At 39.8% G+C, this 20583-nt stretch overlaps 1 protein-coding gene across 2 annotated transcripts in view; it reads left to right on the top strand.

Moving 5' to 3' along the window:
• Window positions 1-20583, top strand: part of galnt9 (polypeptide N-acetylgalactosaminyltransferase 9) — an 88667-nt gene that overhangs the window by 40664 nt on the left and 27420 nt on the right. For both annotated transcript variants that reach the window (XM_071482151.1, XM_071482152.1), the window contains 2 exons: window positions 3744-3941; window positions 14045-14162. In XM_071482151.1, coding sequence (XP_071338252.1) covers window positions 3744-3941; window positions 14045-14162 — 316 coding nt within the window. The remainder of the gene's footprint in view (window positions 1-3743; window positions 3942-14044; window positions 14163-20583) is intronic.

The raw sequence follows: 20583 nt of genomic DNA on the forward strand, positions 1-20583 counted from the left end.
TTTTTGCAGACAGTGAAACGAGAAGATTGATACCACTCTGATCTGTATGATGAATGTAAAGCTGAAACCAGCTGGCAGTTAGCATGTCTTAGCAAAAAGAAAAAAATTACTCCACCTTCCTGCATCTCTAAAGTGCACTAATTAACATATGTGGTGTTTGTTTAAGCTGTATAAAACCCATGAATATCCCAAGATTTCTTTTAACTTTTTATTTAATCACGAGAGGCTGCCGGAGTAATGATGGTGTCTTTACTTCGGCCTTCAACACAGATTTGTATGGGGTGTTTACATGATAATGACTGGAGGTTATAGTAGTTACCCAGCTTTGCTTTGGTCATCAACAAGGCTACAATTAAAGAAGGAAAACTCTCAAACATCTTTCTAAAGAAGTTAATACTGCCTTGGAGTAAAGACAGAAAGCACCATCTGCCTGCCTCTCAGAGCTGAGACTGTTGTACTTTTACCAACCACTCTCGCGTTATTCAATGATGGCTTTCTCTAAGTACTCATATTTTCTAAGCCTCATATTTTACCAACATCATCCCATATAGTTCAATTTGGAGCCGTTCCCTCCGTACTCTCTGTCCCCTACCTTCATGTGATAAGTAGTAATTTTGCTTTTTGAAGATAAATGGGTTTCACTTTTTGAAGAGAAGTAGATGGGGGAGAGAGAGGGGGAGGAAGAGGGGGGCAGGAATCAGGGCAAAGACAGAGAGGGAGAAAGTCAGTGGGTGGGGAGATAGAGAGAAAGTTGGAGTGTGGGAGTAGTCTGGAGAGATACATTTATCATTTTATAATTGCGGCCTCTTTTTTAGAAGTATATCATGTGAAGAATTGAGCGTGTGAAGAGTTGCTTTGAAGATACGGCGGAGATCATCTCTCAGCGTGAGAAAGATTATACAAATGGTGCCAGTGCCAGCAGCGCTTCAGCTTCGCTCTCTACCATATAGATCTCAACACCATGTCTTCCTTAGCCAGGGTTTTAAATAGCAGAGGGAGCTTCCTGTATGTGGTGTCATCTTAAAATCATTCCAGTCACCGAGAGACACTGGCACCAAAAACCAGGAGTATTTTGTCTTACCAGTAAATCATCCTAATTGGGGATAAAGTTCCAACAGTGGCTCAGTGTTTCCTCCTAAGACATGTTAACAAAACCACTGAAAACACCAGTTACTGTGAGGAATAAAGACAACTTTAAAACAAAGAGAAAGGGTGGGTTGATACTTTTGCATTGGATAATCTTATGATCTCATGGTTGGATGAGGGATTTGGTTTGTGTTGGTGTATTTGTTGTGGGCTGAGGGCTGTGACAGTATTCATCATAAATAAATACACCAGTAGTTAGTAGTGAAAAATACACTCGTTTGTTCAAATAAGTATACCAATCTGCTGTAAGTATGTGGATGTAAGGTGAGGGGAAGGACTGAAACTGTCCCATACTGCTCACACTGTACTCTTGCTCCCATTTCTAATATGAGGACACAACATTACGTCTTATTTTTCCAGTTTGTAGATATTAAATAGTTTGGTTGAAGGGTAAGGATGGTGAAAAGAGCCAAACCAGCAGTGTGTTGGTCCATCTCTCAGTAATTTACAACTTAAGATTTCAGGTCACAAATACTGGTCATGATTAAATTTTCTAAGTAATTTCCTCAAACAGCTGAACACTATAGTTCATATATGACTCAAACAGCAGTCAGTAATTAGTTTGGTTCTGTTTTCACTGTGTTATCCTGCAGTGAGTGTTTATGGTAACAGGACAATGTATGTGGGATTGACTTAACATAAACTACATGTCCCATGTGCATCGTATTAAAGTGACATGTCGCCAGTGGAACAATGTGGCTAACTGATGTGCTTTTCATGGTTTTAGGAAAACAATGGTGGAATAAAAGTTATGAGAAAGACTGACTTCATAGTTAAATATACAGTACAACTTTTGGGTACATAATTCAGGTTCTTGCAAATAATTGGACAATGATGAATAACCTGTCACATTCATGGCTGAGTTAAATGAGCTATTTGTCAAGTTTTGCTATTGCTACATAGCTAGCGTTAGCACTAACAACTGTTTATTTACCAGTCTAGAAGAGATGTTGTGAGTTCAGCATCAAACTTGTTCAGATGGTGATGTTCAGTGGCAGAGAAAACTTACAAATAGTCCCTATATGTATGGAGCCCAGCATAGTGATTTCTTGGAGTTTCAGTGACAGTAAGTATGTAAGTAACTTCCCATAAAACCACAAATTTTTGTTTTTAAATTTATGTTCATTTACAGATTAAATAAACAAGGTAGAAATCATGCAAGTAGAGTGCAAATAAGCATGCTTCCCAAAATGTTCAACTTTTATTTAAAATAAATCCGCGCTGGCAGACTGGGAATAAACTGCATCCTCTGCTGTGATCATCGTCCAGTGATGGCCACAGTGCTGCTTCTTTATAGCTGGTATTAATCTATGAGGAATGAACTGCTGGACTGTGGCATCTGGAGAAGTCATGTCTTGTTTGATGTGAAGTCTAATTCTTCCTAAGGGCTAGAACACTGCACACTGTAACTAGCTCTGCTCTCATCAACCTACTCACAGATTTTATACATTTACCCTCAAAAGGTTAATGTCTTTAAATCTTTTAGCACTATTGACTCTGTAGTAGACTTGACTGCCTGCAGTGGCCAATTTCAGGGCTGTTTGTGGCTTGTTTTTAGTGACTTATGTCCTCTCCACTACCTCAAACCTCCCACTCATTCTGGAGCTGGTGCTAAAATGCTTTATGAACTGAGACAAAAAACTTTTATCAAAGTATTACTGTTAGGACTGATGAGCCCATAACTCTGAGGAGTTTCTCCTTAACTGGCCCGTTTGGAGCCACTCTCTTAGCCATCAGATGTTTTGTGAATATGGCCCCTGCTCTCCATTTGATGTGCTCTAAAAGAATGTGAGCAGGCCAAGCAGCCCCTGAGCAAAAGCCATGAGATGAAGACTGTGCAGAGGAAGGCTGTGTCAGAAACTAACACACAACCCTTCACACACACTGATAAAAAAAAGAGAGTGGATCGCTTTCCTGGGAGCACACTAAGCCTCTCTTTTCACCTGATTTGTTTTGCTTTATCAGGTTTTACCTCTTATCAAGTTTCTCAGCTAGAAAAGTGTCACATTTTGACATTTCGTTTTCATGAGCCTGAGATATAAAATATGATGTGATATGATTTGTTGTTCTGCGGAAAATTCATTTTGCAAGAACTTTGCATCGTAGACAGTGGAGGGGAGCAGATCCTGGCAGTCGCTTTGAACGCTGAATAAATGCAGATTGGACAGACTGCATCATCGCTGAAAGCCCATGTAAACGTAGCACTACAGTGAAAGTTGAGATGATTCATGCAGTCATCCATGGCTGCTCCTGGCATTGTTTAGTGTAGTCAGGATCTGCAGTAAATACCTCTCTCTTCAATGTGTTATCAAATATTTAGGTTGATTTCCTGTACATAATTTCTGTGAAACCACAGTCACACTTTTCATTTCACGTTTACATTCAGTTACAATATCCATCGGGCCATCCTTGACCAATTTTTTCTAACATTGTTGCAATATTAATACATCAAAACTTTACAGGGCAGTATGAAAATGTGCACAGCTTTATTTTTGCCCTGTGGCAGACTTTTGGCAAGTGTGCTGTGAAGCTTCTGCTTCTACCCACTGTACGTCGGAGAGTCCACTCTTAATTTCTGTCTCTTTTATAACCCAAAGGTCTGAACCTATTCTGACCCGGATGAAGGAGGACCACACCCGCATCATCCTGCCCGCCATAGACAACATCAAGTACAACACGTTTGAGGTACAGCAGTATGCCAATGCCGCCCACGGCTACAACTGGGGGCTGTGGTGTATGTACATCATCCCTCCGCAGGAGTGGCTGGACAAGGGCGATGAGACAGCCCCTATCAGGTGAGGGCCTTGGTTAGTGAACAGTGTTCATTATAGATGAGGATGTTTGATAAAATATGGATATCCCTGGGATATGACTTATTCATGTGTGGAACCGTCTAACTAAGGTGTTCTGTAGCCCAGTATGCCACCCAACACACAACTAAAGCCTCCTTGTAGAAAGCTAATTACCATGAAGAATATCTTCATTTTGATGCAGGATCACGAGGCCACGGCCATGTGGTGTCATTAGTGTAATTGTGTGTTGAATATGAGCAGAGCATTCCATTATACCACTGCTGTTTGGAGGAAAGCACAGGCTTGTATCATGTTTCTGTATAATCCTTGGATTGGTTATGTGCGTCCTTGGTAAAATCATATTGGATTTTAATAGCCTGAAAAAGAGCACAGGAGTAATTATGTTGCATGAAAATGGTCATATATCCAGTCTGAAGCTACAGTTACACTAACTACTGAGTACATGTAGTTAGATTTTATGTATTATCTGTGGTATTAAAGCATTTTGTTTTACCTCTAATGCTTCTCCTGTGACTGAGACCAACCATCCAACACTGGAAATGCGGTTACACCTTCTGGTTACAGTATGTGCTATAAAATATCTAATAATAAAATAGTGACCTGATAGGTACAAAGAAGGTAGGTTTGCACCTACGAAGAAAAATTTATAAATAAATAAAATCAGCATAATGTATATTTCCATAGCACTGATTTCACAAATAAAAGAGTTTCCATTATAATTATAGGTGTTATTGTTTTAGCAGAGATACTTTTCTCTCAATCTTCAATTAAGTCCCATCGCCTCTGCTTTTTTACCCAATCGCTGTAAAGCTGCTGTCTAAATAATCATCACTTGTGGTTTCAAATTAGAAGTCTACCAGAAAATACAGAGAGGAATTATACCCTTTGATGAATGTGATCAGTTGGTCTCATAAAAACATTAAAAACATAAAATTAGGAATAAAACCCCTGTCTCTAAAAGCTGAGAAATAGCATGGGAGATTTGTAATACATGGAAATGGTTTTATATTCCAATGACCATCTGTGGAGACCACACAGGTAAAGTGAATCTGTGGACATGAGGTTAATGTTGAAGGTTCTGCTGAGACTGAAACCTAAAAGTCATTCAATGTGCTTAACAGAAATAAAAGAAGCATAATAATAAAACAGTATAAAACAGTAAAACACCAGAAAAGTAAAGATGAACATCATTTCATCAGAGTCACTGATTTGCTGGTTTGTCTACCTTTTCTAATCAGTGAAAGCAGTAAAAGGCTGAGAGTCACATTTTCAGTGTGTGCTACAGTATCAGATCGTGAGGCATGTAGCCCACCATCATCTTCTCTTTGAATGCTCACATCAGAATTGGTCAGCACTACTGTAACAATAGGAAAATCTCACATCATTTGACAGAAAAGATTGCCATGATTTTGTTGCCACGGCAGCGTGGCTGAGCCTGCACGAACATGAAGACAGCAAGGAGAGGCAAGGAGACGGGAGTAACTGGAGGATGTTCAAAACCAGCAAGGTCTGTGTAGCTGCAATCTGGTTGTGAATATCTTTTATTGATTTTCTTCAACATTCAATATCTTTGACTCGACACCAGTCTAGAATAAATATGAGTAAAGCAGGAACCAAAAAAAAAAAAAAAAAAACAGACACAGTCTATGCACATAGCAAATGTGGTTGTGCTCATTGCAATGTCCTTTAACAAGCTGCCTCCCAGGTTCAAGCTTAACTCTCCTAGCTGTTCTGAGCTGTCATCTCACTGATGAAATGCATAAATACATCAGTCTCAGTGGGAACAAATGACACTGTATGAAATATCATGACTGAAGTATCTCATGGTATAGGCATTTAAAGACACTTGAAGGATACCAGTTGAACAATTCATATGGTGCTTTAGATGGAGGGACTGTACCTATAGTTGTTTGCTTCAGTGTTGTAAAGCCAGTGCAGGAGCCAAGAGTATGAGGTCAAGCCGGAGCCAGCATGAAGTACTCAGCAATTGGTTTTCATCTTTTCCATATTCATGGCACTGCTGGATTGCAAATGCTGCTGTGGGCTCGGCACTTTGCTGCTGCAATTCAAATGCTATAAATCTTATCCTGAATGCAGACCTGAAGATAAAACATCCCGACGTATGGAAGGTTGGATACCAGAAGGTTTTTAAGAGAAAAAATAATAGTATTCCAACCTAAAATTATTTACTCGGTTACAGAAGGTAAATGATGGCCAAAGGTGGCCAGCAGCCCAAATTTGTCAGGACCCAATAGGCTCAGAGTGTTTTTAGGAACCATGAATAATAACACACTATCAGTCCTTCTCAGAGAGGTCAGGGGTCAGGTGCAGTAACACCAGCCTTCATCAGCTTTCTCTGTCTTGTTCAAGGACATTTCAGTGCAGTCAGTCACAGCTGAGATGTGTCTTGAACACAATTCATCAGGTTAAAGGAAATACTGTCTATCTACCCAGCTATTAACATGCAGTTAATAGCTGGGTAAGGAGGGAAGGGTTGGGGTTTTGAGACAACTGAGATGTGAAACCTGCCAACAGGGCAACATCTCAATATCAGCAAAAGGTCCCTAAAATGTTGTTTATTCACTCTCAGTAAGAGCTTTGTATGAACGTCCTTATCATAATTACACTTTTAAACACAATTTAACAATCAACAAACCTCATCAACATCACACTGAGATTAATTAAGACAAGTACAAGACACATCACAAAAGAAAGAAGTATAGTAGCTACTGTGGCTCCTCTGCCAGGTTGTTCTCAAGCTAAAAGCCTGATCAACTTTAGTATTAAGATCAGGCATTGGAAGGGCATGAGCCTGCCTGAGGATCTAGGGCTGCACCCTGGCTGATGGCTGTTCGAAGATCTAAAGTATTTGAGCGTTGGTTCTTTGAAATAGATAGTTACTCTGCCAGTTGACTCTAACCCCATTGGTAAAAGGAACAGTGGCTGCAATAAGACTAAGGTAGATTTGTTATCACTTAAAGCCAGATGGGTTTTTTTTTACCATGCTGCAAACATGTAAACATATCCCAAACTACTATAAACCAAAACAGTTGCACATACCGTTGTTTTTTTGACCAAGAGGCTGAAGAGTTTTATTATCTCACTCGTTCCAGCGTAGGCAAAGCAATAACACTTTTATTTGATACAGGGTGTCTCACACAAACAAATAATGTGGTGGCAGTTTTTACTGTGGGCCTAAAAATTGGATGTCTTGTCAAAGCTCCATGAAAATCATGTATTATTGAGCATCAACTGCTGGACTCGAGATCGCAGAAAGATAAGAGAAAAGCCTGAGACACTGCAGAGCTGGTTTGTGTTTCCCTGTTGACGCTTTGCAGCAAATGGACAGGATCGCCTCAAGGGCTGTCTGAAGTGAGTCGGATGTGCGGATTTCTATTGGAAATCATTCTCTCGCTTATTTCCTCAAGGTTTCTGCCCATCAACAACAGAAGCTCTGTGGCCATTCATAGCACTATCTTAAGGCCTTTTCCGGCTGTTTGGACATATTCAACAAGAAAGAGAGTAAAAGGGTGCAATAAGGCACAAATGTCCCACTTTCTAGGAGTACAGAAGATTACAGCCATCTCAAAAAAAAAAAAACGGCAATTATTGAAAGGACAGAATAGGAAGGTTTTTGAAATGGCCACGAAGCCATTTTGAAGCCTGAAATCTTTAATATCAGGATGGCTTGAATGTAAAAATCTGAGTCAACGGTATGTGCAACTGTTTTAGTTTATAGTCGTTTGGGATATGTTTACATGTTTGCAGCATGGTAAAAAAAAAAAAAAAATCAGGCTTTAAGTGATAACAAATCTACCTTAGTCTTATTGCAGCCACTGTTCCTTTTACCAATGGGGTTAGAGTCAACTGGCAGAGTAACTATCTATTTCAAAGAACCAACGCTCAAATACTTTAGACCTTCGAACAGCCATCAGCCAGGGTGCAGCCCCAGATCCTCAGGCAGGCTCATGCCCTTCCGATGTCTGATCTTAATACTAAAGTTGATCAGGCTTTTAGCTTGAGAACAACCTGGCAGAGGAGCCACAGCAGCTACTATACTTATGTGACTGCTCTTACTTTTATTTTCACTATGGTTTTCATCTTTTGGTGATGTGTCTTGTACTCTTGTGTCTTAATTAATCTCAGTGTGATGTTGATGAGGTTTATTGATTGTTAAATTATGTTTAAAAGTGTAATTATGATAAGGACGTTCATACAAAGCTCTTATTGAGAGTGAATAAACAACATTTTAGGGACCTTTTGCTGATATTGAGATGTTGACTGACTGCACTGAAATGTCCTTGAACAAGACAGAGAAAGCTGATGAAGGCTGGTGTTACTGCACCTGGCCCCTGACCTCTCTGAGAAGGACTGATAGTGTGTTATTACTCATGGTTCCTAAAGGAGATCTGACAAAAAAAAAAAAAAAAATACGGCAATTATTGAAAGGACAGAATAGGAAGGTTTTTGAAATGGCCACAAAGCCATTTTGAAGCCTGAAATCTTCAATATCAGGATGGCTTGAATGTAAAAATCTGTATGTCCTCTTGAGATGGCATTTAAATCACCATCAGACAAAGAAAATCTGAGCATCTTGAATGAGTGAATAACATTCCTCTTGTTTGGACAGTACTATATTCAGTTATTGTTGGTGTATGCTTGAAGAAGATACTTCAGTCTAAGCATCTCGCTGAAGCAGATGCTCAAAGACAATCACACAGGTGCATTTATGTACAGTACATGAAGATGACGTGGGGGGACATACATTAAATATAAGCTTTCCTTTATTCGAAAGAGGTTTAGTATAAACCAGCAAATGGGATATATAACAAGACTAAAGGCTCTACTGCATAAAAGAATGTGCAGTTTCTACTTTTAGATTATTGCAGTCCAGTGAAGTAGTTTTATTGTAGTGTCATGGCTCTGATGTAAATTCTTTAAAATCGTTTTTAGGATAGTCAGATGATAATTTTCCAAATATTGCTGTATGTATTAAACACCATATGAAGAAAATACTTATTATATTATTGTTTTTTCAAAATTTCATCAATGTGTCTGCATTTTCTTCACATACCTTACCTGAAGCATCTGGGCTGTCATACAGTTTTAAATTAGAGGTCACAGAGAAGCCAGATGTCCAGCTCAAAAAAACAGCTTCAACAGCGGTGTCTCCATCTGAGAGAAAAATAAGCAATCTTGCCAAATTGCATACATGTATCAGATGTTCATACTGCATACTGCAAGGAAATGATCTGCGGGACAAAGTTAAAGGGTGCGAGGGGCGGATGAGCCTGCAGGCTGACCATCTGTACACTAAAAATAACGAAACCTACTGACATCAAATGAGAAACCCACTGCAAGATTCCAACAGCAATCTGCGAAGTGTAATACCTACTAGAAGTTGTTCTTTAACAAACTGGTACAACTTCATCTTGTCGTTTGTGTTGTGTGTCGTTTGCACACTTTCTTCAAGTTGCCGTTTGATAAACCTCAGGGAAGTGAGTCTGTGTGCAGTGAGCATGTAAGTACAAAAAGCCAGAACAGTAGTGCAGGTGAGAAAAGGGTGACAGAGAGAGAACAATGACTTGTTGTGTTGTTCCCACTTACAGAGTATTACAACAAAGCCACTGGAGACTGCATCATGTTTCACACAAGACGGCAGGGTAACACACAGTGGAAACTGTGGCTGCATCAAAATCTATTGAAACTTCTTGTTTGTGTCGATGGAGAAGTTGGTTCCTCTGTCTCTTCTATGACTGATTTCTATCTGTATAATTATTGAACATCAGGAATTAAACCATTGCTGTTTGACTCCAAACCAAAGATTGACCCGTATAGTAGTTAGCCTTTCTATTTTGTGCATATTTGGAGGAACAACTGGCTATAATTATTCATTTAATTGGATTCATTTAATTTGCTCTGGTAGGGGAATTACTTTTTCATGCCTTGGTATTGCCTGTTTGATTACATTTCACATCAGACAAATGAGAGCAGCACTAAAATTTGCCACGAGTTACTCTTTCCTTCTCCCACCAACCATTGCCAGAACATAACCCACTGAAACTCTTAAAGCTCCTCTAAAGACATGTTTTAAACTATCTAAAAATACTCTGCTATTATTAATGTTTTGTTTAACATGATTTTCCCACAAAAAAGGGCAGTAAGCACATCTACACTTACTTGCGAATCGAGAAATTTTGGATCAGGCCTTATGCCCCACCCACCACTGCTGGTTGCACTTTGACAGGTGAAAGAGCATCAAGAGTATCAAGATGGTTAGAGGAGGAGACATCAGAGAGACTCAGCCACATGTTCGAGCCTCAGTCAGATGCAGACTCAGGAGGTTTTGAGGAGTTTAGTGTCACCAAAATCAGGTACTGGAAAGCGTATCAGAACGGTTAGCGTAGTTATTTGTTTATGTTGTTTGTTAACTTGTAACTGGCAGTGGCTGACACAGTGTTAGGGGCTGTGTCAATGCAAACTCTCGCTCTCTATACTGACAAGGTTTCAGTGACCAGTGCAAGAGCAGAATCTATCAAGATGGTTAGCATTAGAGGAAACATCAGAGAGACTCAGCTACATGTTTGAGCCTCAGTCAGACCTAGATTCAGATGAGGAGTCTGTTGTGACTAGCAGACATATCAGAACAGTTAGCGTGGTTAGCATCTTTTATTTGTTCATGTTGTTTGTTAGCTTGTAATTAGCATTGGCTGATACAGTGATTGTGCTAATGCCAATTCTCGCTTTCTGCACTGACTATTTTGCCCCACCCCCCTTTCCCTAAGTTGACGCGGTTGGTTCTTTAATTATATATGACGTATGAATCCCTGGCTGTCTGAATACGTTTTTATGAGTCATTGGTTCGCTGCAGTTCCAAGGTGGAAATACTCAGTCATGATGTTGACTGCTTATTTCACATATTCACATGATATGTCTTGTATTATATCAAAACATCATATGAACATGTTAACAAGGTTAGAAATATTTATTTTCACTGAAGGGGGTCTTTAACTAATACTACTAGCCAATGTGAGCATGTTACTTTTAGAGTACTATACCTCGTGGTCAGCCAGAGGTTTTAGCTTCATCATCACATACATCTGACTTGAGCTGCTGAGTCTGTACTTAATCACAGAAAGAGCGTTTACATTGCTTGGAAGCTTTTTTCTAGAGGGAACAGTCAAGAGAGCTGCACAAAGTTTAGAGACAGGAAGGTAGGTCACTTGTCAAGAGAGGAGAAAGCATGAGGTGAACGAAGCTGAGTGTGTGCTGTGTCGGTCTTTTTATGTGCACAGCCAGTTCAAATAATGGCACTTGAAAGTTTCCCTGAGATCAGCTTATAATTTAAACAAGACTGTATGAGGTTACAGGAGGCAATAAGAGTACATACTGCAAGTCAGCAAACATGAATAATTTTAAGCTACTTTTCAGTAAGGAACTGTTTGGAGTCATCAGTTATTGATAGCAAAGACTACAAATTGTTAGATGTCATAAAGATGAAGCGAAAAGCTAACACAGGCTAGGGTAAATCGTTCACAGTATCACACTGTTGTTGCTTTAACATATTCTTTTTGAGCAGCTTACATCATTTTGACACCACTCATATGGCACATACTATAAATGTCAAGCCATTAAGATTTATGTTAGAAATAATGATGGAAAAGCTGGGTCAGGAGGGTTTGCATCCACCTTCATTTTGCTACTGGTCCAGAGAGTGTTTTATATGGGTTCTAAACCTAAAAGCACCTTTCTTGTTGGCTCACACCCCGTACAGCTCAGTGCACTCCTTTAATACAGAGTCAATGAATCATAATGCAGCTCCCACTTAATACTACTTCCTACTGCCATGTCTCTCAAACTGAACACACACATTTGCCTCTTGTCAGAATGTGTGTGTGTGTGTGTGTGTGTGTGTGTGTGTGTGTGTGTGTGTGTAGGCTATATGGTGAAATTACCCTGGATATCATTCCTGAAAGAAGGATAAAGCCTCTCATTGGTCACTTTAGAGAAAAAAAATAACGTCGCTCAGTACTCTGTATGAATGTAATGCTTTTTGTGGGACTTTTGTCCCAGAGCACTTAGGACCTGACAGATAATAGTACTGAAAAGCAGCCCTGGGGGGACAGAAGCTAAAGTGGGACCATTTCTTTTAGTAAAGGTGGCAAATAAGCTCTGGCTTTTGTGAAAAACACTCTCTAGCTCATGCTCTGTCATCTGGACTTGGGTTGTTTTTAAGTTGCAAGATTTAAAAGTATTTTAGGGTGCTTCCATTAAAACATAAGTATAAAGAACAATCTGGCATTTACAGTTAAAATACTGTTCTACTTTGTTGTATAGGACTGGGTGGTGAATATGGCTATTTTCTTATATCTTCTATAGTATTTTCTACAGTCATTTAAATATTAAAGATGCACTAATACACTAATAGACAGTGTGGAGCTCATAGTGATGAACCTACTGAGAATTAGTGTATTCTCCACCTCTGCAGTTTCCCTCAGTGATACAGAGCATTTTAACATCTAATTGTTAAAACCTCACCCCAGTTTTCTTTCACTCTCACCATTTTCATTCACCTTGTCACCAGCAGCAGCAGCAGCAGTTGTTTTCAGCAAAAAAAAAAACAACAACAAAAAAAAAAAAACTATGCCCAGCACCATACAGCAGACAGACAATATTGGCCGTTATAGCTAATGAACAGAGTTCAGCATATAGCAGGTGAAGAGGACTTGATGGAGGCCAAACCAGAGCTAAAAGGAGATGACTTACAGTATATTGACTCCAAATGAATGCTAATGTTGCTCCATATCTGCTGGATGTGTAAATAATCCACTACTGCTCTCAGACACCATTCATGAGACAGCAATCACCAACAGTGTCAGCAGAGACTCCAGTCTGCAGTGTAGTTTCAAACACTTCACTAATAACAGGAGAATTACACTGAATTGTATCAAATAATTTACCAGATGAAACAGAAGCTTCAGAGTCCTGCCTCCGTCTGTTCATCGGCAAGTTTGCTCTCTTTTGATCACCCACTCGTGTGCTATTCTCCCTCACTCCTGCTCTCTCTCTCTCTCTCTCTCTCTCTCACATGGTTTGGTCAACTGACATTTACACGTTGGTCTATTTCAATTAATTTCCATTCCTGGTGGTCAGTTCACTAAAGCCAGGCCTGTGTTGAGAGATGGGTCGTGAAGGAGGGTCAGTTGACTCGGGCTGACACACACAGGTAGCCCACAGCGTGAGTTAAATCTGCATCAGTGTGTCAGTCCAAATGGGATGTGAGGCGGTAATATGCTGCTTTAAAGCTATAATACAACTTGGCATCTTCAAATGGCAACAGGAGATTGGCAGGTTTGATACATAGTAAGCCAGTACCCCCCACCCCACACCCCCCTGAGTTCATTGTGATGGAATAAAAGACAGTTCTGTCTCAATTACAGTGGCTGCATTTTAAATTAAACTGGGCTGAGGACAAATTTAGATTGTTTTCATTCATTCATCCGTCTAACATTTCAACATTGTCACTCTGTCAGAGTGAAGAGCCACTCAGGTCAGAATGGGAGCATAAAAGAATACTAAGTGATTAATAACTGCATCACGATCTCTTCACCACATGGGTTATATCTTAACCTTGTAGTCTGCTCTAAAGCAACTGAATGAGACAAGAGTCTCTGTATGTTGTACGTATGCATTAAGCACAGTTTCAGCAAACTCAAAATCAGATTTTATCTCCAGTAAATGAGCTTTTCAGTCTTGATTAGTGGTTAAAAGATGCTTCATTTTACCATAGTCCAGCTTATCAGTGTATAGATTTACCCCTGCAAGTTGTTAAACCAAAAAACAAAATCAAGACTGTATTGTATCTGGACATTCACATTAAGTTGACCGAATGGTAAAACTGTCCTGTTACATGTTACTATGAAAACACACTACAACTAATACTTGATGATATTTTTCCAGGCTGATTCAGAAAACCTTGCCATGCCTTGATTGCAGTGAATATTTTATCATTCTCTCTGGGCGTATAAAAATTTAGTTGCTGAATAATAATATTCAAAAGATGCTGTCTCTCTTTGCTCATCCAGAACTCCTGCTATGATTGGCTGCTCCTTTGTGGTAGATCGGGAATACTTTGGCGAGATTGGTCTGCTGGATCCTGGCATGGAGGTCTACGGAGGCGAGAACATCGAGTTGGGCATGCGGGTAAGGACCACAGATTATTACCCATGTTGCTGCTAAAAAGATTTCAAATTAGAAGGGGACTTTGACAGACAACTTGAAATGTAGATTTTTTTTTAAAACTAAATTAAAACTCACTGTGTTAAGCAGAAGATGAAATTGCTTTGAGGATTCCTTGTTTTCGATGAGGCATTCCCTGAAAGCCGGAGGGTTGTGTGTGCAGTTGTACACCACACAAAAAGCCATAATTACAAATCCCATATATGAGGGGGTAATATTTAGAGTCCTCGTAGGAATGATTTGTGAAATCTATAGCCAGACTTTGGAACAGCTTATGATGAAATTTTCTTATGTTTCCCAGCTGGAGGGATACAGCTTAAGATACAAAACCCAGGGGCGTCAACAGAAGCCATGATTAAACTTTGCAAAATTTCTTAGATGGGAGTGGGGAAGAAAAAATCCCCTTAATGCAAAATCTTCAGCCAACCCAAAGGCTTTAAATCCTGTATACGGAAAATGTAAATCTCTTTTGCTGCTGCTTTGAGTTGAATTTAACGCTTCATGTGAGCGAAGGGGTTGCTGAAGAATTGGTTAGCGTTTAAATTCAGAAAATGTTTCTCTCCAGCCGAGTGGAACCTTTCTGAATCTAAACGCACTCCTTGGGCTTATTGGAATGAGAAATGCTTGAAAGATCCCACTCCTTCATTTAATGTCGTCCCCACATCCATTTCAAAATCTCGAGATGGCTTCAACGACACCTCTGAAGTGTCGGCCGCCTTTGAAAAAGCACTTGAACCAGGGCCGGAGAATGGATCTTGGTTTACAGATTGCTGCGGCGCTTTAGTGAAGCCCGAGACGTTTATAGTTGTTGATGACCATCTCAGAGCCTCTTATTATTCTACACAGAGTGGCTTTTCCTCTACATCAATAGCATGTTTTTTAAATAATGGCACAATCATCTAGCTTCTTGTGTCTTTATCTGACAGTTGCTTTGCCATTATTATTGAGTGATAACTCAGTATTATGTATTATCTGCCAACCGCCAACAACCCCCTAAAGGTTACACAGTGTTTTCTCATTCAGTAGAAATGCTTATGTGCACCTAACAAACCATGCAACTAGAGTTAGACGAGGTTCGTGGGGGAGATCAATTCAGCTACAGCACCTAAATAAAGTTAGAACAACTCTATTGAACTGTGTGATATAGCGTAACAGAGAACTTCTTTTGGCTCTCACTCACAAATGCTGCTCATTGACTCTGTCTCTTGTGAATATTTACTGTATCTTTTTGACTCATGAAGTGGAGAGAATCTGCCTCTCTGTCTGCAAACACAATGCCGTCACAAATGCAATTACCTCTCCTCCTGTTTGGCCTGTCTATGTGGAAATGAAACACATGCCACAGAAAGCGGGGGCCATTCAGCACAAGTACAAGCTTGAATAGGTCTGCAGTCAACAACCAGCTTCAACCATTCATATTGCACAGCCGCTAATGGAATGGAGATGGGCTTCTGGCGAACGGACGGCAATTACTCCTCTAAGGCTGCTGCGGCGCAGGCAGCTCATTGTAGTGCTGGCTGAGGGGCTGCCATTTGGGATAGGCTTGATTGACAAGAACATGTTTAACAATTAGCCAGGGCAGCTCACAATAGCTGAGTCCGCCCTGTACCATCTGACTACAGGGGGCTGATGAAAGGCAGGGTTCAGACAGAAAGGTTATGGTGTATTTATAATTTACTGATAGTTGTGGCATCTATAGCTTTCTTTGGGTAAAATGCTGCCAGGATCCAAAGGGCTGGCCTCCTTTTTAGGCAGAAAGGAGGCTAGGATGTGCAGGACTTATTATATGGTGCACAGCACTGCGTGTGGTGTTGTTTCTAAAAGCAAGAGCTCAGAATGAAACCAAGGCAAGGGAAAATAAATCATAGATCTCACTGCAATTTTCTGTTTGTTCAGGTGTACAATAATTTACAGGGTTGGACCTTTAAATGAAAAGAAAAAGAAATGAACAGAGAGGGGGAAACAACTGCAGATACAAAGACAATGAATATGTAAAATATGCTCCCAGCATGAAGGGTAGATATATCACCTGCAGGCGCATTATGACACTTTTTTTTTTTTCCAGGACTGAATCGATTTTGTTTATTATTTAAGGTCAAAGGGATACATACTAGTACACCTACAGAAACAGAATAACAACAGAAAACAACATATTAGAAGAGAGAGAATGAAAAAAAAAACATGGTACATGGATTGTTGGTTTGACATCTGTATAGAGTGCAAGCTTCAAAATGATTGCAAAATTAAATTCAACCAAATTGATGTATTCTTACTGTTTTTTGCAGCATGTAGTACTAACATAGTAAATTGATGACCTTTGTAAATGACTGTAAATATCTGAATGAGAACATCCTGCTCACGGCTCTGTTCGCAAACAGAGAGAAATGGTTGGGGACAGAAATGATGAATTCTGCCAGAAGTGTCAATATGAGTTTATCTTGTAATGTGTCTCCCACCCCTGCTGCACTTCAGAGTCTTTGCTGTTATAGCATCTCAGGAGACCAGGACATTGGCTTTCATTTTAAAGTTCCTGTGGGCATGGGTATTGTACTGTGATGTCTCTGTCTGCAAATATAACACTGCATCGAATCCATCAGGGGTCAGCTGCTGCTCCCACTATGTCCACTGGAGCCTGATGTTGAGGGGGGCCTCTCTGTATATACAGTACATATTTTAATTACTCTGAAGTGGTGGAAAGACAATGAGCTGAGTTTCACATTTGAATCTGTGAATAAGCTTTATCTGCAGGGGTTTGACTGATTATATTTTTTAAATGGACACATTATATTTGTACAGAAGTTGCCAGGGGCTATTGTTTATACTAAATTTAATATCCTCTAATTAATAAAGTAAACGATTGAGAAATCTCAATCTGAAACCTCTGAGACAACATTTACACCATTATGAAAACTTTCTCTCTCTCTCTCTCTCTCTCTCTCTCTGAAACCATATGCCATGCACTCAAAATTATTATTCCAAATTTGAATAATGGCTGAATGTGCAAAAAAATAAGTAATTTAAACATTATTCTTTCTTTTATAAAGCTGATAACTAGATATTAAATGATGGAGTATTTTACTTTATTCAATATGGTAATTGTGTTGATTCTACATGTGTATTACTTTTCCAGTAAGTAAACAAAAATCTACCAGCTCATTTGTATGTTGCATCGTGACAGTAGCAGGAGTAAGAAATTAATTGGACAAGATTAAAATATTCAAATCAACATGCAAAACAATTATTAATTCTGACATGCTCTAAAAGTAGTCTGGCTATCAAACCAAGTGCTTTTGTCAGTGTCAGACTCAGGGTAGGAGGCTGTGGCTATTTCCTGGAAGCAGTATGGGTAACACTGCAGACTTGGTACGTTCTGTACTTGGAGAGGTGGAAAAGATTTTCTGTACACTGCAGCAACTAAAGGCCTTGACTTGTTTGTCTAACCCATGCAGCCACAGAACTACTAATGACCTCCAGCTGATAATCACTACATCCATTTCTGCCTTTTCCCCTCAATCCCATTTTCAAGTACTTCAGTTTGGCACAACCTTATGTGACTGATTCAATTAATAAACAACTGTCAGCCAGAACATGATGGTAACTGCTCCTCAATGTGCCCATGTGCTCACTTTGCCATCAGGAAACAAAGCTGCTTCATGAAATCTGTCTCATTGTCACAACAGTCCAATTCATCAGTCCAAGAAACTCAGGAGTGCTCTCAGGTGGTGGCCGGCGTGTCTCAGTGACATTTATCAAACTCACCAGGAACTCCTTTGAGAAGTAATGAACCAAAAAATGATTCTATTTTTTTTTTCTCCTTTGAAGTCCTGTCTCAATAACCACCTGGGCTGGGCCTCAAGGCATGTGGTCATAATCTCTCTGTAGTGAGGAGAATGGTGCTAATTAAACTCTAGCAGTACCAGCAGCTAGACAGGAGCGGGACATAATTACACTGCACTTGGTCCCCTTTGCATCTCAAGCAGAGTTATTACAGTGTGATGACGGTTTACAGTACAACAGTTCAGTATTATTCTGGGTTTAGATTAGAATTTTCATCATTTTTTTGTGTTTAATAAAAGAAGATGTATCAATGTACATAATTTACAAATGAATTTAAAGAGTACAGTGGCCATTAGGTTTTCACACTGTCAAAGGTGCCTCCCGTGGGGGGAGTTCTAGCAGGGGCAAAGGGAGAGACATGAGGCAAAAATGCTGCGTGAGGTGAGCTGTTCTGAAAACAACAGGAAGTTAGTTGTTGTGGTTAGTGACCAACATGATCAAAGATTGGAGCTGCAGTGGCTGTGTCATAGCTCATGGAGTCAGTTCAGGTACACTACTGTTCAAAAGTCTGGGGTCACCTAGACAATTTTGTGTTTTCCATGAAAACTCACACTTTTATTTATCAAATGAGCTGCAAAATGAATACAAAATATAGTCAAGACATTGACAAGGTTAGAAAAAAATATTTTTATTTGAAATAATAATTTTCTCCTTCAAACTTTGCTTTCGTCAAAGAATGCTCCATTTGCAGCAATTACAGCATTGCAGACCTTTGGCATTCTAGCTGTTAATTTGTTGAGGTAATCTGGAGAAATTTCACCCCACGCTTCCAGAAGCCCCTCCCACAAGTTGGATTGGCTTGATGGGCACTTCTTGCGTACCATACCGTCAAGCTGCTCCCACAACAGCTCAATGGGGTGGAGATCTGGTGACTGCACTGGCCACTCCATTACAGATAGAATACCAGCTGCCTGCTTCTTCCCTAAATAGTTCTTGTATAATCTGGAGGTGTGCTTTGGGTCATTGTCCTGTTGTTGTTGTACCTTGTACAAATCTCCCACTTTACCAGCACCAAAGCAACCCCAGATCGTCACATTACCTCCACTATGCTTGACAGATGGCGTCAGGCACTCTTCCAGCATCTTTTCAGTTGTTCTGCGTCTCACAAATGTTCTTCTGTGTGATCCAAACACCTCAAACTTCGATTCGTCTGTCCATAACACTTTTTTCCAATCTTCCTCTGTCCAATGTCTCTGTTCTTTCGCCCATATTAATCTTTTCCTTTTATTGGCCAGTCTCAGATATGACTTTTTCTTTGCCACTCTGCCCTGAAGGCCAGCATCCCAGAGTCGCCTCTTCACTGTAGACGTTGACACTGGCGTTTTGCGGGTACTATTTAATGAAGCTGCCAGTTGAGGACCTGTGAGGCGTCTATTTCTCAAACTAGAGACTCTTTGTACTTGTCTTCTTGGTCAGTTGTGCAGCGGGGCCTCCCACTTCTCTTTCTACTCTGGTTAGAGCCTGTTTGTGCTGTTCTCTGAAGGGAGTAGTACACACCGTTGTAGGAAATCTTCAGTTTCTTGGCAATTTCTCACATGGAATAGCCTTCATTTCTAAGAACAAGAAGAGACTGTCGAGTTTCACATGTTTCACAAGTTCTCTTTTTCTGGCCATTTTGAGAGTTTAATCGAACCCACAAATGTGATGCTCCAGATTCTCAACTAGCTCAAAGGGAGGTCAGTTTTATAGCTTCTCTAACCAGCAAAACTGTTTTCAGCTGTGCTAACATAATTGCACAAGGGTTTTCAAGGGTTTTCTAATCATCCATTAGCCTTCTAACGCAATTAGCAAACACAATGTACCATTAGAACACTGGAGTGATGGTTGCTGGAAATGGGCCTCTATACACCTATGTAGATATTGCATTAAAAACCAGACGTTTGCAGCTAGAATAGTCATTTACCTCATTAACAATGTATAGAGTGTATTTCTGATTAGTTTAATGTTATCTTCATTGAAAAAACAGTGCTTTTATTTTAAAAATAAGGACATTTCAAAGTGACCCCAAACTTTTGAACGGTAGTGTACCTTGTTTTTATTTCTTTGAAATACAAAAAAATGTATTTTGTAACATTTGTGTTTCTTCAGTATCAAAGTAATGCAGTGATAGTTGTGAGGAAGAATTATCTGTTCACTAGGAGCCTTATGCTGCATCTTATGTCACCCACTACTCTCATATCACAGTCCTTCCATTTTTTTTCCAGATGGTAACTTAAAAAAAAAACAAAAAAACAAAAAAAAAAACAAACTGTGATCTCAGGATGAGTCAGTTAGCATTATTTCAGGCAGCAAAATAACAGGTGCTGCTTCAAAGCAGTTGGTAGAGAAAGTCAGATGCTGCTTTTAGTTTATTTTAGGAACATCTGCCCCACTGATACAAATATGAAACCTGGACACTTCAACACAGTTGATTAACCCCACAAGCCATCTGGATTTGTAGATACAAATGGATTCAAACCCAAGTGCCACACTCCAGATGTGTTGGCTTGATAAATATGCGATTGCAATACATTTTATTATCAGCATATCCTCTCTATACAGTGTATTT

Source organism: Trachinotus anak, unplaced genomic scaffold, assembly GCF_046630095.1.
Source record: "Trachinotus anak isolate AG129_WGS33_773 ecotype Australia unplaced genomic scaffold, CSIRO_AGI_Tana_v1 ptg000008l, whole genome shotgun sequence".
In the NCBI taxonomy this organism is placed as follows: Eukaryota; Metazoa; Chordata; class Actinopteri; order Carangiformes; family Carangidae; genus Trachinotus; species Trachinotus anak.